General features: G+C 47.6%; 1 protein-coding gene across 1 annotated transcript in view; it reads right to left on the bottom strand.

Moving 5' to 3' along the window:
• LOC125467716 (uncharacterized) overlaps nucleotides 1-20,783 on the bottom strand; it is a 48,059-nt gene extending 27,276 nt beyond the window's left edge. Inside the window, exons 1-7 of the mRNA XM_059639596.1 lie at nucleotides 20,548-20,783; nucleotides 14,645-14,908; nucleotides 9,119-9,394; nucleotides 6,855-7,121; nucleotides 5,134-5,274; nucleotides 1,884-1,913; nucleotides 96-300 (exon numbers count right to left, since the gene is read on the bottom strand). Coding sequence (XP_059495579.1) covers nucleotides 96-300; nucleotides 1,884-1,913; nucleotides 5,134-5,274; nucleotides 6,855-7,121; nucleotides 9,119-9,394; nucleotides 14,645-14,908; nucleotides 20,548-20,599 — 1,235 coding nt within the window. The 5' untranslated portion in view covers nucleotides 20,600-20,783. The remainder of the gene's footprint in view (nucleotides 1-95; nucleotides 301-1,883; nucleotides 1,914-5,133; nucleotides 5,275-6,854; nucleotides 7,122-9,118; nucleotides 9,395-14,644; nucleotides 14,909-20,547) is intronic.
• Nucleotides 20,784-22,965: the final 2,182 nt, after the last annotated feature.

Here is a 22,965-nt window from a genome sequence, read left to right as displayed (position 1 = left end):
CATTTAAAAGGATTAATATCCAATTTAAATCATGAAAACAGAGCTGAGAAAATGTCACAGAGAATCAAGGAGGATGTAGAAGAAGTGCAAAAGGCTATGTTTCAATTTCCACTGTCATTTGTTCGAGTGAAGTTTCAGCATGTGTTTGGGGTGGGCCATCTGGGTTTTGAACCAGTGGTGTTTGCACACTTTGCTTATTGCCTTGCATACTGGGGTTGCTTAGCGGACCTGAGATAAGGGGCTTTTCACCATCACTGCTGTCTGAATTGTTGCCATTCAGTGTCTGGCTGCCGTCAGTACCTAATGAAGAGAGAAATGGCGAAATGTCAGTGAGTCAAGTTGACGGAGAGTCATTTATAACCAGCTGTCTTACTGTGCTCGGTGCACAGCCCCCAGTGATGGCTACATGGTTCACAGTCTCTGCCATGTCACTGTGGCCAGCGATGGGTCGAGGTGACCCGTGCTGAGTCATGTGACCCCTATGGAGGCCACACTTTCTCCAGTTGCTTGCCTGTGCTCCAATAACCAGGCAACAGAACAATGGGGAGAGAAAAACAGGAATTCCAAGATGGCCTTCTCCCAGATCATTCTCAAAAGCATCAGCAGCTGAGAATCTCTGGGATATCTGTCCAGCATGAGGAGTTGTGAAGACCATAACATTATATTGATCCGTAAGCCTGGAATACACACCTACCATCCCCTGAGAAAAAGAACAGGAAATGACATCACCAACCCAAGGAAACCTAACCAGATAAATAGAAAGCGGGACATAACACCAGCGCTTTGACGGAGGCTCACTGATGATGTTACCTAGAATGGTGACGAAACGTCTGAAAACTAATCTTCCAGCTCAGCGAGCAAACTCACATCCACACACCTTCCATGGCTGGAAGCTCTGAGGACCACAACACTGCACTGATCTAGAAACACATGAGGAAAGACTGGATCCACTGTGCTTGTATTCACTGAAATTTAGAAGAATGAGGGTGTATCTCATGGTAACATATGAAATCCTCATGGGACTGGACAGGCTACAAGCAGGAGGAATGTTTCTGATATTGGGGAAGTCCAGAACCACGGGTCACAGTCTAAAAATAAGGGATAAGCCATTCAAGACTGAGAGGAGGAAGAATTTCTTCACTCAGAGAGTTGTGAACCTGTGGAATGCTCTGCAACAGAAAGCTGTTGAGGTTAGTTTATTAGATAAATGCAAGAGGGAGCTGGACAGGACCCTTGTGGCTATGGGGATCAGCGGATATAGTGAGAAGGCATATTGAATGGTGATGCAGGCTCAAAGGGCCAAATGCCCAACTCCTGCATCTCATTTTGCTGTTTCTGTGTTTCTAAGATCTCTAGGCACTGTGGGAAGCTGTGCAGACCACACTCGTGCATTGATCTTTAAACCCGGTCCAGATATCTGTCTGGCATAGGGAGCTGTGTAGACCATGCCAGTCCATTGATCTAGGCAATGTGCAGATATCTGTCCACCATGGGAAGCTCTTCAGGCCACACCAAAGCATTGAGAAAAGATACTTGTCCATCACGGGGAAGGTGTCCCAACCACCATCCTGCCATTGCAGTGATTTTGGGAGAAAGCCAACCAACTCAGTACATTCCCTGAGCAACACAGAAACTCATTGTGGAATTCTGCATTCACTGTCAGTGCATCTTCAGTCAGCAAACTGGACATGGCAAAAGCTCCTCATTCTCTTATCTGTCTGTCTCTTCTCAGTCACTTCTCTTCCAGCAATCCCCAGAAACTTCCTAATGCTCCCTTAGATTTGAGATGTACCACGATGAATCAGACTGGCATTGCCATCATTCCCCAGAACAGACTTTACAAATAACGGAACTAGAATTCAATCCATTCCAAATGTACTCACTGTTTGCTGAAGAGTTACTTGCCATGTATCCTACAGAAATAAAAAACACATAGCCTCAGTCATCAAGATATTTGTGCATGGTTCATGCAATCATTGACAAGCTTCATGAGCAATTAGATTTGTCATGTGCTAAGTCAGAGTAACGGCTGGGTGAAGAAGCAAATTACTGCAGATGCTGCAACTTACTAAAAACAAAAAAACGCTGGAAATCACAGCAGGTCTGGCAGTATCCATGAAGAGAGAGAAAGTGAACATTTCGAGGCTAAATAGCTCTTCATCCGAGTCATCTCGAATCGACACATCAGCTTGCTGCCTGACCCACTGTGATTTCCAGAATTCTTTGTTTTCAAATGACTGGAGGAAATTGTTTAGGGATTGCTTTCGTCGGAGTTGCGAACACAGGCAATGGAAATGACTGAAACAAACAGGGATTTGGAGAGTGAGGATATCCAGTGCGGAGGGAATGCCGCACTGACAGAGGGCCAGTGCGGAGGGAGTGCCATGCTGTCGGAGGGCCAGTACGGAGGGAGTGCCACGTTATCGGAGGGCCAGTGCGGAGGGAGTGCCGCGCTGTCGGAGGGCCAGTGCGGAGGGAGTGCCGTGCTGTCGGAGGGCCAGTGCGGAGGGAGTGCCGCGCTGTCGGAGGGCCAGTGCGGAGGGAGTGCCGCGCTGTCGGAGGGCCAGTGCGGAGGGAGTGCCACGTTATCGGAGGGCCAGTGCAGAGGGAGTGCCGCGCTGTCGGAGGGCCAGTGCGGAGGGAGTGCCGCACTGTCGGAGGGCCAGTGCAGAGGGAGTGCCGCGCTGTCGGATGGCCAGTGCGGAGGGAGTGCCGCGCTGTCGGAGGGCCAGTGCGGAGGGAGTGCCACGTTATCGGAGGGCCAGTGCAGAGGGAGTGCCATGTTATCAGAGGGCCAGTGCAGTGGGAGTGCTGCGCTGTCGGAGGACCAGTGCGGAGGGAGTGCCGCGCTGTCGGAGGGCCAGTGCGGAGGGAGTGCCGCGCTGACAGAGGGCCAGTGCGGAGGGAGTGCCATGCTGTCGGAGGGCCAGTACGGAGGGAGTGCCACGTTATCGGAGGGCCAGTGCGGAGGGAGTGCCGCGCTGTCGGAGGGCCAGTGCGGAGGGAGTGCCGCGCTGTCGGAGGGCCAGTGCGGAGGGAGTGCCGCGCTGTCGGAGGGCCAGTGCGGAGGGAGTGCCACGTTATCGGAGGGCTAATGCAGAGGGAGTGCCGCGCTGTCGGAGGGCCAGTGCGGAGGGAGTGCCGCACTGTCGGAGGGCCAGTGCAGAGGGAGTGCCGCGCTGTCGGATGGCCAGTGCGGAGGGAGTGCCGCGCTGTCGGAGGGCCAGTGCGGAGGGAGTGCCAAGTTATCGGAGGGCCAGTGCAGAGGGAGTGCCACGTTATCAGAGGGCCAGTGCAGTGGGAGTGCTGCGCTGTCGGAGGACCAGTGCGGAGGGAGTGCCGCGCTGACAGAGGGCCAGTGCGGAGGGAGTGCCATGCTGTCGGAGGGCCAGTACGGAGGGAGTGCCACGTTATCGGAGGGCCAGTGCGGAGGGAGTGCCGCGCTGTCGGAGGGCCAGTGCGGAGGGAGTGCCGCGCTGTCGGAGGGCCAGTGCGGAGGGAGTGCCGCGCTGTCGGAGGGCCAGAGCGGAGGGAGTGCCACGTTATCGGAGGGCCAGTGCAGAGGGAGTGCCGCGCTGTCGGAGGGCCAGTGCGGAGGGAGTGCCGCACTGTCGGAGGGCCAGTGCAGAGGGAGTGCCGCGCTGTCGGATGGCCAGTGCGGAGGGAGTGCCGCGCTGTCGGAGGGCCAGTGCGGAGGGAGTGCCAGGTTATCGGAGGGCCAGTGCAGAGGGAGTGCCACGTTATCAGAGGGCCAGTGCAGTGGGAGTGCTGCGCTGTCGGAGGACCAGTGCGGGGGGAGTGCCGCGCTGTCGGAGGGCCAGTGCGGAGGGAGTGCTGCGCTGTCGGAGGGCCAGAGCGGGGGGAGTGCCGCGCTGTCGGAGGGCCAGTGCAGAGGGAGTGCCGCGCTGTCGGAGGGCCAGTGCGTAGGGAGTGCCACGTTATCGGAGGGCCAGTGCGGAGGGAGTGCCACATTATCGGAGGGCCAGTGCGGAGGGAGTGCCGCGCTGACAGAGGGCCAGTGCGGAGGGAGTGCCATGCTGTCGGAGGGCCAGTACGGAGGGAGTGCCACGTTATCGGAGGGCCAGTGCAGAGGGAGTGCCGCGCTGTCGGAGGGCCAGTGCGGAGGGAGTGCCGCGCTGTCGGAGGGCCAGTGCGGAGGGAGTGCCACGTTATCGGAAGGCCAGTGCAGAGGGAGTGCCGCGCTGTCGGAGGGCCAGTGCGGAGGGAGTGCCGCACTGTCGGAGGGCCAGTGCAGAGGGAGTGCCGCGCTGTCGGAGGGCCAGTGCGGAGGGAGTGCCGCGCTGTCGGAGGGCCAGTGCGGAGGGAGTGCCACGTTATCGGAGGGCCAGTGTGGAGGGAGTGCTGCGCTGTCGGAGGGCCAGTGCGGAGGGAGTGCCACGTTATCGGAGGGCCAGTGCGGAGGGAGTGTTGCGCTGTCGGAGGGCCAGTGCAAAGGGAGTGCTGCGCTGTCGGAGGGCCAGTGTGGAGGAAGTGCCGCGCTGTCGGAGGGCCAGTGCGGAGGGAGTGCCGCGCTGTCGGAGGGCCAGTGCAGAGGGAGTGCCGCGCTGTCGGAGGGTCAGTGCGGAGGGAGTGCCACGTTATCGGAGGGCCAGTGCAGAGGGAGTGCCGCGCTGTTGGAGGGCCAGTGCGGAGGGAGTGCCGCGCTGTCGGAGGGCCTGTGCGGAGGGAGTGCCGCACTGTGGGAGGGTCAGTGCTGAGGGAACGCTTCTTTGCTAGATGTGTCGAACTGTGGCAGTGGAGGAGTATTTGTACGGCCACAGCAAGATAGAGGTATATTTTCGAAAGAGGCCATTTTTTGGATGAGTCATTAGCCTGAGGTGCACTCCAAATAGGGAGAGCGGGCACATGTCACTATGCATTGTGGGTAGTATTGATACCACAACAGTGCGTATGACAGCTGATTGTTTGGTCAATTGTTGTTAATTGGATCTTGCTGTGTATCAACTCACTGCTCTGATTTCTGCGTAACCACATTATTCCCATTGGAAAGGGTTTTAAAAGTGTCCTGAAACAGCGAGGCTTTGCTGTAAACTGGATCCCGTTCAACCAATTGCAAAATGCTGTGTGATGACTGTGATGGATGAATGAAGATCACTAAATCATAACTCTCACCACGACCCAAGCAGCTTGTGATTCTTTTATTCACTTCATCCTTGTGCTTCCAGCAGTAAACGCCAGCTCCGATGCATAAAATTAACAGCAAAAGTAGAATGATACAGCCAATCATCACTGCTACCACACTGCCATCTTTCTCTGAAATAACAAAGGAACACATTGAGTCTGAGCCCCTGATGCCCTCATCCCAGCCTGAAATGTCCCAACCCAATGGAATGGCTAAACTCTCTTCTCCCTCTGGCCTTCGCAGCTCTCGTCATCATCGCAGCTATCCAGGAGAGAAGTGATGGGTCAAATGTTCTTGAGCCATAGGAGTCCTCAAAGTCACCCAGCACACACCAGGAGTAGGCTCTGAGGGAGCCTAAGGCTATTCCAAGGGATGGGGATGACACTGAATGGGACAGTGATGCAGAAGGATCAGCGTCCCGATGCAAAAGAGTGGGAGAGTTACAGAGAGATCAAAGGGCAGCTGAGGCAGGGGTGTGTCCACAGCGGGTAAATATTTCTGCAGTTCAGACAACGACAAGGACATTAACTGCTGAGAACGTTCAGACTCTTAGCAGTCAGAAAACTGCAGGAAAAGTGAACAATAAAGCTATGTTTTTCTTCTCCCAGCGCATGCAAGGATCCCTTCAGTTTAATCTGACTATGAGCCAGGAACATCACTCCTAATCTCCTCATCATGGAAACCAATCTTTCCATTCAGGTTGCTCCTAATGCAATCTTACTCCCATTGCATCCTGGCATTCCTAATCCCTGGCTATTTCTAATTCTTCTCCTCCTGAGCTATTCCCATTCCTTGTTCGAGTCATAGAGTCGCACAGCACAGGAACAAACCCTTCACTTCTACTAGTCCATGCTGAACATCATCCCAAGCTAAACTAGTCCCACCTGCCTGCAGCCTGTCCATATCCTTCCAAGGAGATTGCTGAGCTGGGACAAAGACCAAACTCTACATTGTTGGCACCAAAGTGTTCCTCACAAAGGCTGCACACTGAGTCATGAGAGGAGGCAAGGGCTTAGTGGTATTATTGCTAGGTTGTTAGTCCAGGACACTCAACTAATGACCAGAGAACCCAGGTTTGAATTCCACTATGGCAGACGGTGGACTTTGAATTCAATATATATCTGGCATGAAGAGTCTAATGATGACCATGAAACTGTTGTCAGGGGAAAAGCCATCTGGTTCAACAATGCTCCTTGAGGGAGAGAAAATGTCATCCTATTCCAGTCTGGCCTACATACGACTCCAGAGCCGCAGCAATGACTCTTATCTACCCATTTGGACAATCGGAGATGGGTTTGGACAACCAGAAATGGACAGTAAATGCTGTGACACTAGCCAGTGATGCCCACATCATGTAAATGAATAAATAATTGTTTAAAAATGAACATCTTCCAGGACTGTCATCTCCCAGAGTGAGAATTAAACCTGGGGTTTCTGGTTCAAAGACAGGGAGACTATCCGCTACATCACTCCATTTTTTATTCTTGATGATCTACGTTCCTATTCTATTACATTCCCATTCCTTCCCCGGAATCCCACCATTCTTCACCCAATCGCATTCTGATCACTTATTCCAACTTACTCTCATGCTTTACATCCACTTGCACCAATTTCTGATCCTGACTTCATTCTCGTTTTTGATACTGGGTTATCCCCATCTGCTCCCCAGTGTATTCCCATTCGGAGCCCACGGATCAGTCCCATCTCTTACCCCACAATATCTCCTTCGGTGCAGGCAGGCTGCTGTGTTCAATATGGCACACGTAGTTACGGCCATCGTCATGTTTCATCTGGAAAGCTACCCTTATTTGGTAGGTGCCATCGTGGTTGGGTAGAATGCCTGTGCTATGGGTGTCAGGGACTGGCTTTCCATCTGCAAGCCAGGTCACATTGATTGATTGTGGGTAAAATCCAGTGACCAGGCAGTGCAGGTTGACATTATGTCCATTCGTGTAGTAGACGTTTGCCTCCGGGACATCTGAAGAAGAGAGGAGGAGGCAGAGAATGAGAGAGGAAGAGAGAGAGAGAGAGAGAGAGAAAGAGAGAGAGACATTCACTTTAACTGTCATGGCTCCCTCTGACTGGTTTTAATTTCTAGTATTCCCTGCAACTATGGTGTAATGAAGAGTACAGTCTCGGGGATCAGTCTACGTGAGAGCCTTAATCAAGTCCCGTACTCTTGGCAAATCAGTAAATTTACCACCAGACCTGTAGCCATCCTCAGTGCTGGTTTCACCTTGATGCAATTTGGCAGTGTTTGCCTGTTTCGAGCTTACTAACAGCTTCGGGATATTCATGCTCCTCCCTGACGAAGCCAGCCTTGAGAGAAACCTGAGTTAAGCTCAGTGTACTGTGCTATGGGCTGTGCATGGTACACTGTTGCCTGTGTCTCATTTTCTGTGACCTGTGTACAGTATTGTGCGATGTGACATGTGTACTGTGCTGTGTGCAGTGCTCCATACTTTGTGTACTGTGCTGTGTATTGCACTCCATGCCCTGTGTATTTTGCACAGTAGCCCGTGTACTGTGCTCTGTGTACTGGGCTGTGTATTGTGCATCATGCCCTGTGTATTGTGCCGTGCACAGATCTTGTTGCCCTGTGTCCTGTGTCCCATGTATTGTGCACCGTGCCCTATATACTGTGCTGTGTATTGTGCACTGTGCACCATAGCCTGTGTACTGTGCTGTGTCCAGTGCTCCATGCCCTCTGTACACATTTACTGTGCTCTATGCCATGTACACATTTATTGTCAGAGATAATGGGAACTGCAGATGCTGGAGATTCCAAGATAATAAAATGTGAGGCTGGATGAACACAGCAGGCCAAGCAGCATCTCAGGAGCACAAAAACTGACGTTTTGGGCCTAGATCCTTCATCAGAGAGGGGGAATGGGGGGAGGGAACTGGAATAAATAGGGAGAGAGGGGGAGGCGGACCGAAGATGGAGAGTAAAGAAGATAGGTGGAGAGAGTGTAGGTGGGGAGGTAGGGAGGGGATAGGTCAGTCCAGGGAAGACGGACAGGTCAAGGAGGTGGGATGAGGTTAGTAGGTAGCTGGGGGTGCGGCTTGGGGTGGGAAGAAGGGATGGGTGAGAGGAAGAACCGGTTAGGGAGGCAGAGACAGGTTGGACTGGTTTTGGGATGCAGTGGGTGGGGGGGAAGAGCTGGGCTGGTTGTGTGGTGCAGTGGGGGGAGGGGATGAACTGGGCTGGTTTAGGGATGCAGTAGGGGAAGGGGAGATTTTCACCAGTTTCAAAATCTCCCCTTCCCCTACTGCATCCCTAAACCAGCCCAGTTCATCCCCTCCCCCCACTGCACCACACAACCAGCCCAGCTCTTCCCCCCCACCCACTGCATCCCAAAACCAGTCCAACCTGTCTCTGCCTCCCTAACCGGTTCTTCCTCTCACCCATCCCTTCCTCCCACCCCAAGCCGCACCCCCAGCTACCTACTAAACTCATCCCACCTCCTTGACCTGTCCGTCTTCCCTGGACTGACCTATCCCCTCCCTACCTCCCCACCTACACTCTCTCCACCTATCTTCTTTACTCTCCATCTTCGGTCCGCCTCCCCCTCTCTCCCTATTTATTCCAGTTCCCTCCCCCCATCCCCCTCTCTGATGAAGGGTCTAGGCCCGAAACGTCAGCTTTTGTGCTCCTGAGATGCTGCTTGCCCTGCTGTGTTCATCCAGCCTCACATTTTATTATCTACACATTTATTGTGCCCTGTGTAGACTGTTTTGTGCTGTGCACTGTGTACACTGTTATGTGTCATGCGCTGTATTTTGACCTGGGGGGATGGCCTCTGTTCCCTGAACTCTCTGCCCTGTGTGTGTGGATATTGTATTGACCCAGTTGCAACGATGTCTGCACTGTGCCTGAGCAAGGTTTGTCTTTGCAAGGCGTGCACATGCAGGAGAGTGATTTTCATGGATTTTATGGCTGCCTTGTGACAGCATAGTTCGAGTCTGACCTACCTTTGCGATTCAGTACTGCAGCACCGTTACGAAGGTATGTGTTTAACCACTCGATGCAAATCTTCTTTGTGTAGTATCGCTTGTACTCATTGTCACCTGCATTGCTGTTCCACTTCCTCTGGGTGGACTCCGCATAAGGTGAGATGGCAACCCAGGTGCTGTGCTCAAGGTCGAAGCTGATCAGCTCTCGCCCGTTGAAGGCGTAATGCCGTTTTCCAGTGACAGTCCCATCCTCCAGCAGCTCACAGCCCGAGGTGTACTGCAGGTAGTTCAAACCTAACCACAGCCAGAACCCAACGGAGATGATGGACACAAGGTTAAACACATTTTCTCTATCATGCGCGACCATACCTCAAACCCTGATTGATATTCTAACACAAATATTCATTCACCATTACAGTCAGATTGTAAAAACAGTAGAGCACAGGAACAAGCCCTTTGGTCTACCCTTTTGGTGCTGACCATAAGGGCTATCAATTGAATGTGCTAACCACTGTCACAGATGAGAGCCAATAGGGTGACACAGTAGCTCAGTGGCTCCACAGCACCAGCGACTCTGTTTTGATTCCAGCCTTGGCTGACATGCCTGTGTGGGTTTCCGCTGGGCGCTCTGGTTTCCTCCCACAGTCCAAAGACGTGCAGGTTTGACAGATTGGTCATGTTAAATTGTCCTGCAGAGTCCCCAGCCGTGCACGCTAATTGGATTAGCCGTGGGAATTGTACGGTTAGGGGGGCTGGGGTGGGGCTGGGGAAGGATGCTTTTCAGAGGGTTGGTGTAGACTCAGTGGATCAAATGGCTGCGATCTGCACTGTAGGGATTCTACGATGCCATTCTAAACTAAACCCATATGCATGCATATGGTCTATATTCCTCTATTCCTTCCCTATGTCTGTGTAAAAGCCTCTTAAATTTTGTTGTTGTATCTGCTTCTACCAACACTCCACCTCCCTCACCCCGTTCCCCCCTTCCCCAACCCCGACACCTACCATCCTTGGCATTAAAAAACTAGCCTCGTTCACCTTCTTTAAACTTATTCCCTCTCACCTTAACTCTATGTCCCCTAGTATTTGGCATTTTCACCATGGGAAAGAGATTGCAACTATCCACACCTCTCATACATTTATATACTTCTGTCAGATTGTCACAAGCCTCTGATGCTCTAGCAAAAGCAATCTGTTTATCCAACTTCTTATTGCTAACACACTCTAATCCAGGCAACATCTTGGTAAAACCTCTTTTATACCCTCTCCAAAGCTTTCATATCCTTCCTGCAGTGTGGTCACCAGAAATGCATGCAATACTCCAAATGCCGTCTGACCAAAGGCTTAAACAGCTGCAACATGGACTGCCAACTTTTATACTCAATGTCCTGACAGATGAAAGCAAGCATGCCTTGTATCTTCCTTACCACCTCATCCACTTGCGTTCCACCTTCAGGAAGCTAAGGGCTTGCACCCCAAGATCCTTTGGATATCAATGCTCCCAAGCTTTTACTGTACACTTTTCTCTTGCACTTGACCTCCTAAAATGTATCACCTCATACTTGTCCAGATTACACTCCATCTGCCATTTCTCTGTCCAACTTTCCAAACGATCTATATCCTAACTGTATCCCATGACAACCTTCCTCATTATCCATAACTCCACCAAGTTTTGAGTCATCTGAGGAGTTACTAATCAGACGACCTATCCTTCATCCAATACTAGAAACAGGTCTCAGCATGGATCCTTGCAGAGCAGCACTGGTCACAGGTCTACGGTCAGAAAAATACTGCTCCATAACAACTCTCTGTTCTCTATGGTTAAGTCAATTTTGCACGCTACTTGCCAACACACTATGGATCCCAAGCAACTTAATCTTCTGGATCATAATTCTGGATCACGTGCAACCTTGTCACATTCTTTAGTGAAGTCCATGCAAACAATATCCACTGCCCTACCCTCAACAATCATCTCTGTCACTTTCTTGAGACTTCAGTTGAATTTGTGAGACAAGACCTCCCACACACAAAGCCATGTTGACTATCCCTTCTAAGTCCATTCCTATTCTGACCCCTTAGAATCTTCTCCAATGATTTCGCTATCACTGACGTAAAGCTCAGCAGCCTATAATTTCCTGGGCAATTCCTTTGCCCTTCTTAACAAAAAAGACACTGTCTCTTCCAGTCTTCTGGGACCTTGCCCGTGGCTAAAGAGCATACAAAGATCTCTGTCAAGGCCCCAGCAATCTCCTCCCTTGCCTCCCTCAGTATTCCATGGGTAGATCCCATCAGGCTCTGGGAACCTATGTACATTAATGTTTTTCAAGCCACCCAACACCTCCTCCTTCTTGATATCGATATGACTCAGAATATCAACCTAACCCTCCTCAATCATATACGCCTCCCTAAACTTAGCATCATCCATTAGCCCTTCTCCTTGGCAAATACATTTAAACAGTACTCTGTAAGGACCTCATCCACTTGCCCTGGCTCCATGCAGAGATTCTCTCTTTGTCTGTCAGTGAACCTACTCTTTCCATAGTTACGCTCTTGATGCATCTTTATGTGTGCCTTGGGTCAGTCCTTAATCCTACTTCTCAAGGACCTTTCTTGGCCCCTTCTAGCCCTCCTAATTTCTTGTTTAAGTTCTTTCCTGCTTCTTTTATATTCCTAAGCCTTACCTATGCTTCTTATTTCTTTCTCACAAAACTTCTAATATCTCTTGTCATCTAGGGTTCCTGAATCGTGCCATCCTTATCTTTCAATGTCACAGGTACAAGCTCGTCCTAAACGCTGATCAACTTGCCTTTAAAAGGCTCCCTCATTTCAGATGGGAATTTATCGTTCAACAGCCACACCCAATTTAATTTCTCTAGTTCCTGCCTAACCTCCCTCAATATATTTCATCCGAGGACCAGTTTTACCCTTATCTAAAACGATCTTAAAACTTATGGAATTGTGAACACTGTTCCTAAAATGCTTCACCACAAAGAATGTGATCACTTATCTCAGCCCACTCCTCAATAAAAAATTTAGCACAGCCTTTCCCAGTTGGACTACCTACATATCATTTCAAGAAACCCTCCTGGATGTATCGAACAAATGTGCCGGTGTCAAAAAAAAATCATGCAACATGCCGCAATGACTACTGCCCACCAGCACTGACCTCCGTGATTATGAAGTACTACAAGAGGTTAGACATGGTTCACATTATCTCCAGACTCCCAAACTGACTTGTTCATTTGTAATTCACCTTTCGATGCAACAGGCCCACAGCAAATGCCATCTCCTTGTCCCTACACTCATCCCTGGAACATCGGATAACAAGGATACCTATATCAGGCTCCTATTTATTGACTACAATTCCACCTTCAATGTCACAATTCCTAACAAACACATCTCTAAACTGTGAGACCTAGGTCTTGTCCCACCTCTCTATAACTGGATCCTCAACTTCCTAATACATGAACTGCAATCAATAAGAATAAGGGATAACACTTCCTCCACCATCATCCTCAACACAGGCGCCCTGCAAGGCTGGGTACTCGGCCCCCTATGATAGTCCTTATACTTCTGATGCAACTCCATTTACAGGTTTGCTGACAACACCACTGTTGTAGGTCAGATCACAAACAATGATGAGACTGAATATGGGAAAGAGATTGGAGTGTTTAGAGGAATGATGTAAAGACAATAAACTCTTCATCAACATCAGCAAAACGAAAGAGCTGGTCACTGACTCCAAGAAGCAGAGTGGAGGGCACACCCCTGTCTACATCAATGGCACTGAGGTAGAGATGGTCGACAGTGTCATGTTCCTAGGAGTGATGGTCACTAACAACCTGTCCTGGTCCACACATATCGATAGGACGGTCATGAAAGCACAACATCTCTGCTTCCTCGGTGAGGCTAAGGAAATTTTTATGGATGTACCATAGAAAGCATCTAATCTGGATGCATAACAGCTTGGTATGGCAACTGCTCTGCCCAAGATCACAAGAAATCACAGAATGTCATGAACACAGCCCAGTTCATGATGCAAACCAGCCTTCCATCTGTTGACTTCCTGCAAAACAACATTGTTCACTGTATCTTAGTACATGTGACAGCAATAAATCAATCAATCAAATTTTGTCTCATTCAACCCCTGCCTCACCATGGATCCCAAGTGTTAAAATCTTTTGGACCAGTCTACCACTTGTGATCTTGTCAAATGCTTTTGTGAAGTCTATGCAGACAATATCCACTGCTCTACCCTCAACAACCATTTTTATTTCTTCCTCAAAAAACCCAATCGAATTTGTGAGACAAGACTGCCACTGCATAAAGCCATGCTGGATGTAAGGGAGTCCCAGTCAATACTGGGGCAGATAAAATCACCCACCTTTTCTGAACTGCTGTTTTTTTAAATATCTTTCCATGATCTGCTTAAATATCTGTTTCCCACCAGCCATTGGGAGGCATGTAGTATAACCCCATCATAGTCAATTTACCTTTTCCATTCCTGAGTCCTGCCCATATAGCCTCGCTGGATGAAGCCTCCAAGATGCCCTCTCTCAGTGCAGTTGTACCTTGTCCCTAATCAGTAATGCAACAACCTCATCCCTTTTACATTCCTGAGGATTTAGAGTAAATTCGTAGCTCGGGTTGTGATTTGTTGGCTTGCGGAGCTGGTGTTACATTCCTCTCTGTCATGACGGAAACATTTAAACCCTGGAATGTTGAGCTGCGAGTCCCGTCCTTCGCTGAACCAAGTTTTTGTGATGACTGTAATATCACAGAACCATGTACTAATCCAGGTTCCAAGCTCATCTACCTTACCTGTTATACTCATTGCACTCACATGATTATATGTTCACCATTACAGATCTCTCTGAGGACCTGGGTCACACCCTGACCGGAGTACATAAAACCCATCACAGGTTTCACTACAGACCTGAGTTACAAAATGACAGGAGTGTATATTCACCAGTAAAGATCTCTTGTGGCCTGGGTTTCACACTAACACGAAAATGTGTTCAACATGTCAAATTTCTTGTGGCCTGGGTGACACCTTACGCAAGAATATATCTACCCATTGCAGCCCTCCTGTGAACCTGGATTATACTCTAACGCAAACATGTGCTCACCATTACAACCCTCCCATAAACCTGGGTCACACTCTAACATGAGTATTTCGTAGATCGTAGAATAAATCATAGAATCCCTGCAGTGTGGAAACAGGCTCTTCGGCCCAACAAGTCCACGCAGCCCCTCGCAGCATCCTACCCGGACCCATCCCCCTAACCTACACATCCCTGAACACTATGGGACAATTCAGCATGGTCAATCCACCTAACCTGCATGTCTTTGGACTGTGGGAGGAAACCGGAGCACCCGGAGGAAACCCACACAGACACAGGGAGAATGTGCAAACACGATACAGACAGTCGCCCGAGGGTGAAAACGAACCCGGGTCCGTGGTGCTGCGAGGCTCACAGAGCCACTGTGCCACCCCAACTCTCTGTGAACACGTGCCACTCTGTAACCCATGTGTGCACTAACCTGTTTCGCTGCTGTTTGTTCTCCTTGTTGCTATCTGCACATTGGCGAGAGACAGTCTCTCTCGGTCGATCAATCTCTGTGTCTCCTGTTCCCAATACTGATCGTCCAGTGATGTCCGCATCCATGGCTGCCGAGGGATATCCTTCTTTCTAATGCTGTCATAGTAGGTTATCTGGACACCATCCAAAACTCCAACATGAATAAATTCAGGAAAATCCCCACTGTTCAGCATCGAGGTGTAGTAATACCTCAGAGAGTGTGACTCTGTCAAATATAAAAACCAAATCTATATCAGTGAAGACAATAAGACCTCGAGACTTAGGAGCAGAGGTGATCCATTCAGCCCATCGAGTCTGCTTTGCCATTCATTGAGGTCATGGCTGATCCGATAGTCCTCAAATCCTCTTTCCTACCTATTCCCCATTACACTTGATGCCCCGACTGATTCAAAGTATGTTTACCTCAGCCTTGAAAATTCTTGACAAGCCAGCCACTACATCCCACAGACTCACCACCCGCTGACAGGAAACTTCAACTCTAAATGTACGATCCCTCATTTTGAGATTATTCCCTCCAAGAGGAAACAACCTTTCTGCATCTCCCCTGTCAAAGCCCTGAAAAGTTTTGTATGTTTTAATAAGATCAGCTTTCATCCTCCTCAACTTCAATGAGTGCAGGCCCTACTTATTCGACATCTCTTCGTAACCCATTCTCTTCAATCCCGCTACCAGCCTTGCGGACCTTTTCTAGACTACCTCCAACGCCAGCACACCTGTCCTCACATTAAGGGCCCAAAGCCGTTCACAGTATTCCAACAGTGGTCTGACTAGTGCCTTGTATTGTTTTACCAAAATCTCTTGCATTTTATACTTCATTATCATTGACATAAAAGCCAACATTTTATTTGCTTTCTCTAATACCAGCTGAACTCACAAGCCATTTTTGTGCTTTATACACAAGGGCTCTCAAATCTCACTGTGCTGTAATTTTCTGCAGTCATTCTCCATTTAAATAATATTCAGCTCCTCGATTCTTCCTGCCAAAGTGAATTCATATTTTCCCACAATACATTCTATCTGCCATGCTTCTGCCTGCTCTGTTAACCTGTTTATATCACTTATTGGCTTTTTGTGTCAGCCTTCGCACTTGCCTTCCCACTTATTTTTGTGCCATCCACACACTTGACTACATATATTCATTTCCCTCATCCAATTCACGAACATATATTGTAAGTAACTGTGGCCCCAGCACAGATCCCTGATGCGCTCCACTGGTTATAGGTAGCCATCCAGAAAATACCCCCTTTTACCCCAACTCTCTGACTTCTATCAGTTAGTCAATCCTATATCCATGCAAATGTACTACCTCCAACATCAAAGACATTCATCTTGTTATGTCACATAGCTCGTGGCACTTAGTCAAGTGTCTTCTGAAAATCCAAGTTTATTACATTGACTATTTCACTTTTATCTATCCTGCTTATTACTTCTTCAATGAATCTGTATAAATTTATCAGACATGATTTCCCTGACTCTGCCCAATCATATCATGTGTTTTGAAATACTCTGCTATTACATCCTTTCAAATAGACTCTAATATTTCCCTAATAACAAATATTAAAGCTAACTGGCCTACATATATCGTCTTTTTCCTCTCTTTCCTTCTTAAATAGAAGTGTTTGGCAGTTTTCCCATCCACTGGAACATTTTCAAATCAAAGGAGTCACAGAAGATTCTGGCCAGTGCTTTGACTATCTCCGTAGCTACTTCCTTCAGTATCCTCAGATGCATCCCATCAGGACCATGGGGCTTAATGATATTTAGCCCCATTATATTTCCCACCAATTTTTTCATCCCTTGAAAGGCATTTATGTCCTCTTCTCCTTTTGTCACTTGATTATTTTGTAATTTTGGAATGTTATTAGTATCGTCTACTGTCAATATGGGTGGAAAGTATTTATTCAGTTCCTCTATCATTTCCTGGTTCCCCTGTCTTATTTCCCTAACCTCCTTCTCCTAGGGACTTACGATCACTTTCTTTTCCTTTTCAGATATTTAAATTAGCTCTTGCTGTCTGTTTTCCTATTACTTTCAAGTTTACTCTCAAATTTTATCTTCTCCCTCTTTATTAATTTCTTGGTCATCTTTTGTTGGTTTTTAAAATATTCCTCTGGCTTGCCACTTACCGTTGCTACATTTAACTTACATTTATTTTCATTTTGATGCCTTCCTTACCTTCCCTGGTTAACCATGGTTGGTTTATCCTCTTCCTAAAATCCATTGCTACCCATTGGGATGTATCTTCGCTGTAAGGATCTAAACCATTTTCCGAAATATCGGCCATTTTCCCTCAACAAACCTTGCACCAAATTTCTTTCCCAGCTCAATCCAGCCAACTCCACCCTTATTTCTTTCTAACTACCCTTATTTACAGTTGTTTCTGGCCCAAGTACCTCCCTCTTAAACTGAATGTTAAATTCTACTTATTTTGACACTAACAGCATTTATTAAACCTGCCTCCCTCAACATTACCGGATCCAGCCTCAAGATTAGCCTCCAGGAATTCCCGTGCATGTGTACATTTGGCTTGGGCTACGATGGTTACATTGTCCCAGTTAAACTGATGGCCTTCATTGTACAAGTGTACCAATATTAGGAAAGGTTAGTTGTGTTGTTTTGCTGCTAGCAGATGTTTGTGCATTCTGATGGTTAGTTTCCTCCCTGTCTGCCCAATGTAATATTTGTGGCAGTCATCGTGTGGTATTTTTTAAACTACGTTGGCTCTGCATGTTGTGGGAATGGGGTCTTTAATCCTTGTGAGTGTTTGTCATAGAGTGGCTGTGGGCTTGTGTGCCATCATAATTCCTAGAGGTATTAGGAGTCTCATTGTCAATTCTGTTATGTCCATGATATCGGGCAGTGTGGCCAGCGCATTAGGGTGTACTGTATCCCTTTGTCAATGTTTATTTCAAGTTGTGGGGATACCTGTTCATAGCGACGATTTTCTATAGGCGCGCTTCCTCTTGCCTGTGCAGTTTTGGCCATGTTGCAGTAATTATCCTGTTCAGTATTACGACTACAATTGTATGTCCTCTCCTCAACTGAATGGCTCCCTGTAGCATGGTGTACTGGTGGGTTTGCTTATCCTCCCTGCAGTCCCCACTCACAGCTAACAATCCTGGAGGGATGGGGATGGAGCTGACCAGGAAGGTGTTGGAACAGTCAAGTCAAGATGTAATAAAAGGACTGAGTGAGGGATGTGGAAAGAGGGTCATAGGGTACAAATATACTGTGTTTGATCAGGCAGCCTAAGTATTCATGATAAAATGGCGAAGGCCCCCTCAAAAATTGTTGGAGATGAGAATGGAGCAGGCTGAGGTGAGAGAAGGTAACAGACATGGGAAGACAAAATCACAGTGTCAGACAGTCAGAGAGTTCTACAGCACAGAAACAGACCATCAGTCCAACTCATCCATGCTGACCAGATATCCTCAAGTAATCTAATCCCATTTGCTAGCCCATATCCCTCTAAATCTTTCCTATTCTTATACCTATCCAGATGCCTTTTAAACATGGTAACTGTACCAACCTCCACCACTTCCTCTGGCAGCTCATTCCTGACACACACCACCCTCTGTGTGAAAAAGTTGCCCTTTAGGTCCGTTTTAAATCTTTCCCCTCTCATCTTAAACATATGCCCTCTGGTTTTGGACTTGCTGACACTTATGAAAAGAACCTGACTAGACACCAAATCCATGTCCCTCATGTTTTTATAAACGTCTATAATCTCACTATCTGATGTTCCAGGGAAAATAGCCCCAGTCTATTTCAGCCTCTCCCTATAGCTCAAATCCTCCAACTCTGGCAACATTTTGTATGTTTTCTGAGCCCTTTGAAATTTCACAATACCTTTCCTATAGCAGGGAGACAGGAATTGAACACAGTATTCCTAAAGTGGCCTAACTAATGTCCCGTACAGACACAGGATGACCTCCCAACTCTTATACTCAATGCACAGACCAATAATAGCAAGTTTACCAAACACCTTCTTCACTGTTCTGTCTACCTCCAATTCCACTTTCAAGGAACAATGAACCTGTCCTCTAAGGTCTCTTTGTCGGCAGCACTTCGGTCTTAAAATTTCAGGACTATCCTACAGCAATCTTGCAGTTTCAGCTGGACACTGCCAGAGAAAAAAGGATGTTTCTACACAAAGTTAGGAACATAAGAAAGGAGGGATGCGGAAGGTTGGTACTGAATACGTTGGTGTTCAAGAGTCACTACTACAGGAATGCTACACTCTCAGAGGAGCAGTACAGAGGGAACAACGCATTGTTATACTATCAGTACAGTGGGAATGTTAAACCAAAAAAAAATCAAATCCCAGATTGCCGATAAAACTCAGTAGGTCTGGACAGGAAGCAGAGTTAACTTTTCGGGTCCAGCGACCCTACTTCAGAGCCTCGAATGCTGCCAGACCTGCAACAGTGGAAATGTTACAGTGTCAAAGGAACAACATTGACAAAGTGCGATGCTGGCAGAGGCTCAGTACTGAAGGAACACTGCATTGTTGGACGGTCAGTATTGTGGGGATGCTACAGTGGCAGAGAGACAAAACTGTGGGAATACTGCACTGTCAAAGTAAACAGTTACACTGCAGGAGTGTCAACTCATGTAGGAATGCTGCAGTGTCAGAGTGACAGTACTGAGTATGTGCTATACTGTTGAAGGGTCAGTACTGTGGGAAGTTACACTGTCAAAGCAAAACTGTTAAGTGGTGCACTTGGACGGGGTTGGCACCATTGGAGATGTGGTCCTTCACATGACAACAGTGACTGTACTCATCGAGAAGCCTTTTAAATGTTTTCATTGGACGAGCCTCCACCACTTCCTCTGGCAGCTCATTTACATAAACACTTCCTTGACCATAAGGAGCAGTGGTTCGGGCCTGTTGAAATATGCTCATCTGCAGCATTTCCCGCAGCGTCCAATAACAGCCTCATGCACACTGTCAAACATGTTCCTACACGCAGTTTTCTTTTGGCCTTTTTTAGTACCTGAATTTTCCCAGAAAAATCCTTCTGTGTCTTTATTGTTTCATTTATTTCTCCCATTATCACATGCATTTTGCATTTGCAGATACAATCTTCGACTTTGGACTAGGCCTTGCCCAATATGTGAACTTTGGCTCTACAAGTGGAATTCTTATCCTTTACTGGAATTATTTCAATCTTGCAGTCCTCAAGACTTCTCCCCTTGCTTTACCACCCCCGACCCATCGATCCATCCCTGACACCTCAGAGAAGTTGAAGCAGTTCAGTTTTTGTGGCAAATCCGCTCGTCTACATAAATTCAATGCGCCACCACATTTCCAGTTTACAAATTCTCCCCTTAAGGGCATGGTGTAAGCTATTTCTGTTTCGTCAGATCATGGCCACAATCTGCTCCCTTGTCATGTGCAAAACACATTGAAAGACGGACCAAGAAAGATTCCAAAAGTTCAGAAATTCTCCCACAGCATGATTTTTCCTTTAATTCACCACATCAATGCATTGGTTTAAACAAAATATCCTCCTCCTCCCAGCAGTATTTACAAGATTTTAGACCAGGATAGGTGTAGCTGTTTGGCTTCTCCCAATCGAAGTGAAATTAAAATTGTCCATTCGAACCATTTCCCACTTGCTCCGAGCTTTTCTGATCTCGGGGTTTCTACATCCTGCTGTCAGATGACCAGGACTCAAATGAGTCTCTCAGACTGCGCTTCCTTCAGTGTGTAAAATATCAGGCTGGCTGGATAACAGGCGGCTGGTCAAACAGCCCCCATTTCAAACTCTCACCAAGAGATTCACATTCACCCCAGAGACAGAGAGGGGAGAAGAGAATGGAAATTAATTCTGTACTTACCAGGAGAGACCCACGAAAAACACAGGGAGATGGAGAAAAGGATCAGCAACATTCTGGGAATCCACTGTCCCTCTTTCAATCAGGGACTGGGAATAAAACACCCTGAAGGCGAACAAAACAAGTGCGGTTCATAAACTTGAAAACAACAGCAGAGTTTATCGAAGCACCATTCCGTGCCGCGACATCGATCATTTCCTGATTGCAGTATGAGTAGCCGTCGCAACTCAAAAAAAATCCAATCAGCCAGTTGCTCGTCACCAGTTACTGGGACACAGTTTGTGTTCGGAAAGCGAAACAGAATTACTCACGCATCGCCTCTTCACACACACACAAAGGTGAAAACTACGGGGTGAATCTATATTTGCAGATACATTCTATTTTCTTCAAAAAACACACAAGTTATAGACGGTCAATGTGGCATGTTATAAATTCCTATTTCAGAAATAAAACCAGCCTGACTCCATGCCAAAACACAAAAACACAAAACACAAACAAATTCTAGACAAGGTCTCGCACCTAACATGCATTGCCTGACTTAATATCATCTCTTCTTTATACTGATAAAACCTATAGTTCTCTCAGTACAGTGACTTGAAAAAAATTTAGGGATTAACATAGACCTATTAATCAATTAAACAATTAATTCTTACTGATTAAAGATTTAACAGCATCCTAGATTTGTTTACTACATCCTCATCACAATTGTCTGACCATTTGATCTTTTACTTATGAAGTCTGTGTTCTGTGTACTTCTTTCTCTCTTCACCTGGCAATGGGGCTACGCTCCAAAAGCTTGTGTCTTCAAATGAACTTGTTGGACAATAACCTAGTGTTGTATGATTTCTGATTTCGGCCACCCCAGTCCATCACCAGCACGTACACATTGCGTTTCTTTCAAGCAGTGATAAACAAAGAATAAAGAACAAAAAACAATTACAGCACAGGAACAGGCCCTTTGGACCTCCGAACCAGCACTGACACGCTGCCCATCACAACTAAAACCCCCAACCCTTCTAAAGACTGTATCCCTCTATCCCACCTCATGTCTTTTCAGGGGAAGTACCAAACTACATTTTCTCAATTTCAATCCTCCCTGTACCCAAGGGTATTCCACAGGGCGACTGGGGTCTCTGATAATTCCAGGTAAAATACTGAAATGCTCCGACATTGCCTTCTGCAGGATTTCCTTACCATGCTCTCAGTGAATGCCACCAGGTGGATTCGAAAGATCTACAGGCTGATAAACACCCCGTTTGGTCAGATTATGACCTCGTGGCAGCAAGTCCTGGAGCAGAACAAGCAAAAAAACAGAAATTGCTGGAGAAACTCAGTAGGTCTGACAATATCCAGTCACCCTTTTTCAGAACTGGCTTAGTGACAAGGAGCTTTCTGAAGAGAGATGGAAAGGTATGGGTGGGGGAGTTAGAGCCCAGCTAACTGAAGGTACAGCCCTCAGTGTGGGTTGATTTTAATGTGGGATGATTGAGATGCCAGAATGAGATGGGGGCACAAATCTCAGAGGGTTTCGGACCCAGAGAGGATCACAGGAACTGCCAGGTAAAGGTGTGGAAGGATTTGAAACCCAGGACGAGATGTTTATAATCTGGATGTTGTTTACTGGGAACCAATGTATTAATGGGATGAGTGAGGAGCCAAACTTAGCAACATGTCTCAAAATTAGATAATTCAGTAGGTGTGAATTAGTGGAGTGGGTCATGTACAGAGAGCCCAGTGCAGGGTTAATGAAGCTGGTTGTGCCCAGAGAGCCCAGTGTGAGCGTTAATGCAGTGGATAGAAAACAGAGAGCCCTGTGTGAGGGTTAATGCAGTGTGTCATGTACAGAGAGCCATGTGTGGGTGTTAATGCAGTGGGTCATGCACAGAGAGCCCAGTGTGGGTGTTAATGCAGTGTGTCATGTACAGAGAGCCCTGTGTGAGGGCTAATGCAGTGGGTCATGTACAGAGAGCCCAGTGCAGGGTTAATGAAGCTGGTTGTGCGCAGAGAGCCCAGTGTGAGCGTTAAGCAGTGGATAGAAAACAGAGAGCCCAGTGTGAGGGTTAATGCAGTGGGTCATGTACAGATACCCCTGTGTGGGTGTTAATGGAGCTGGTTGTGTACAGAGAGACCTGTGTGGGTGTTAATTTAGTGGGTCATGTACAGAGAGCCCAGTGTGGGTGTTAATGCAGTGGGTCATGTACAGAGAGCCCAGTGTGAGGGTTAATGCAGTGGGTCATTTACAGGCACCCCTGTGTGGGTGTTAATGGAGCTGGTTGTGTACAGAGACCGCTGTGTGAGGTTTAATGCAGTGGGTCATGTACAGAGAGCCCAGTGTGGGTGTTAATGCAGTGGGTCATGTGCAGAGAGCCCTGTGTGAGGGCTAATGCAGTGGGTCATGTACAGAGAGCCCAGTGTGAGGGT

Source organism: Stegostoma tigrinum, chromosome 34, assembly GCF_030684315.1.
Source record: "Stegostoma tigrinum isolate sSteTig4 chromosome 34, sSteTig4.hap1, whole genome shotgun sequence".
NCBI lineage: Eukaryota > Metazoa > Chordata > Chondrichthyes > Orectolobiformes > Stegostomatidae > Stegostoma > Stegostoma tigrinum.
Note: the sequence above shows the minus strand (reverse complement) of the source record. Positions and strands in the feature narration are given on the sequence as shown.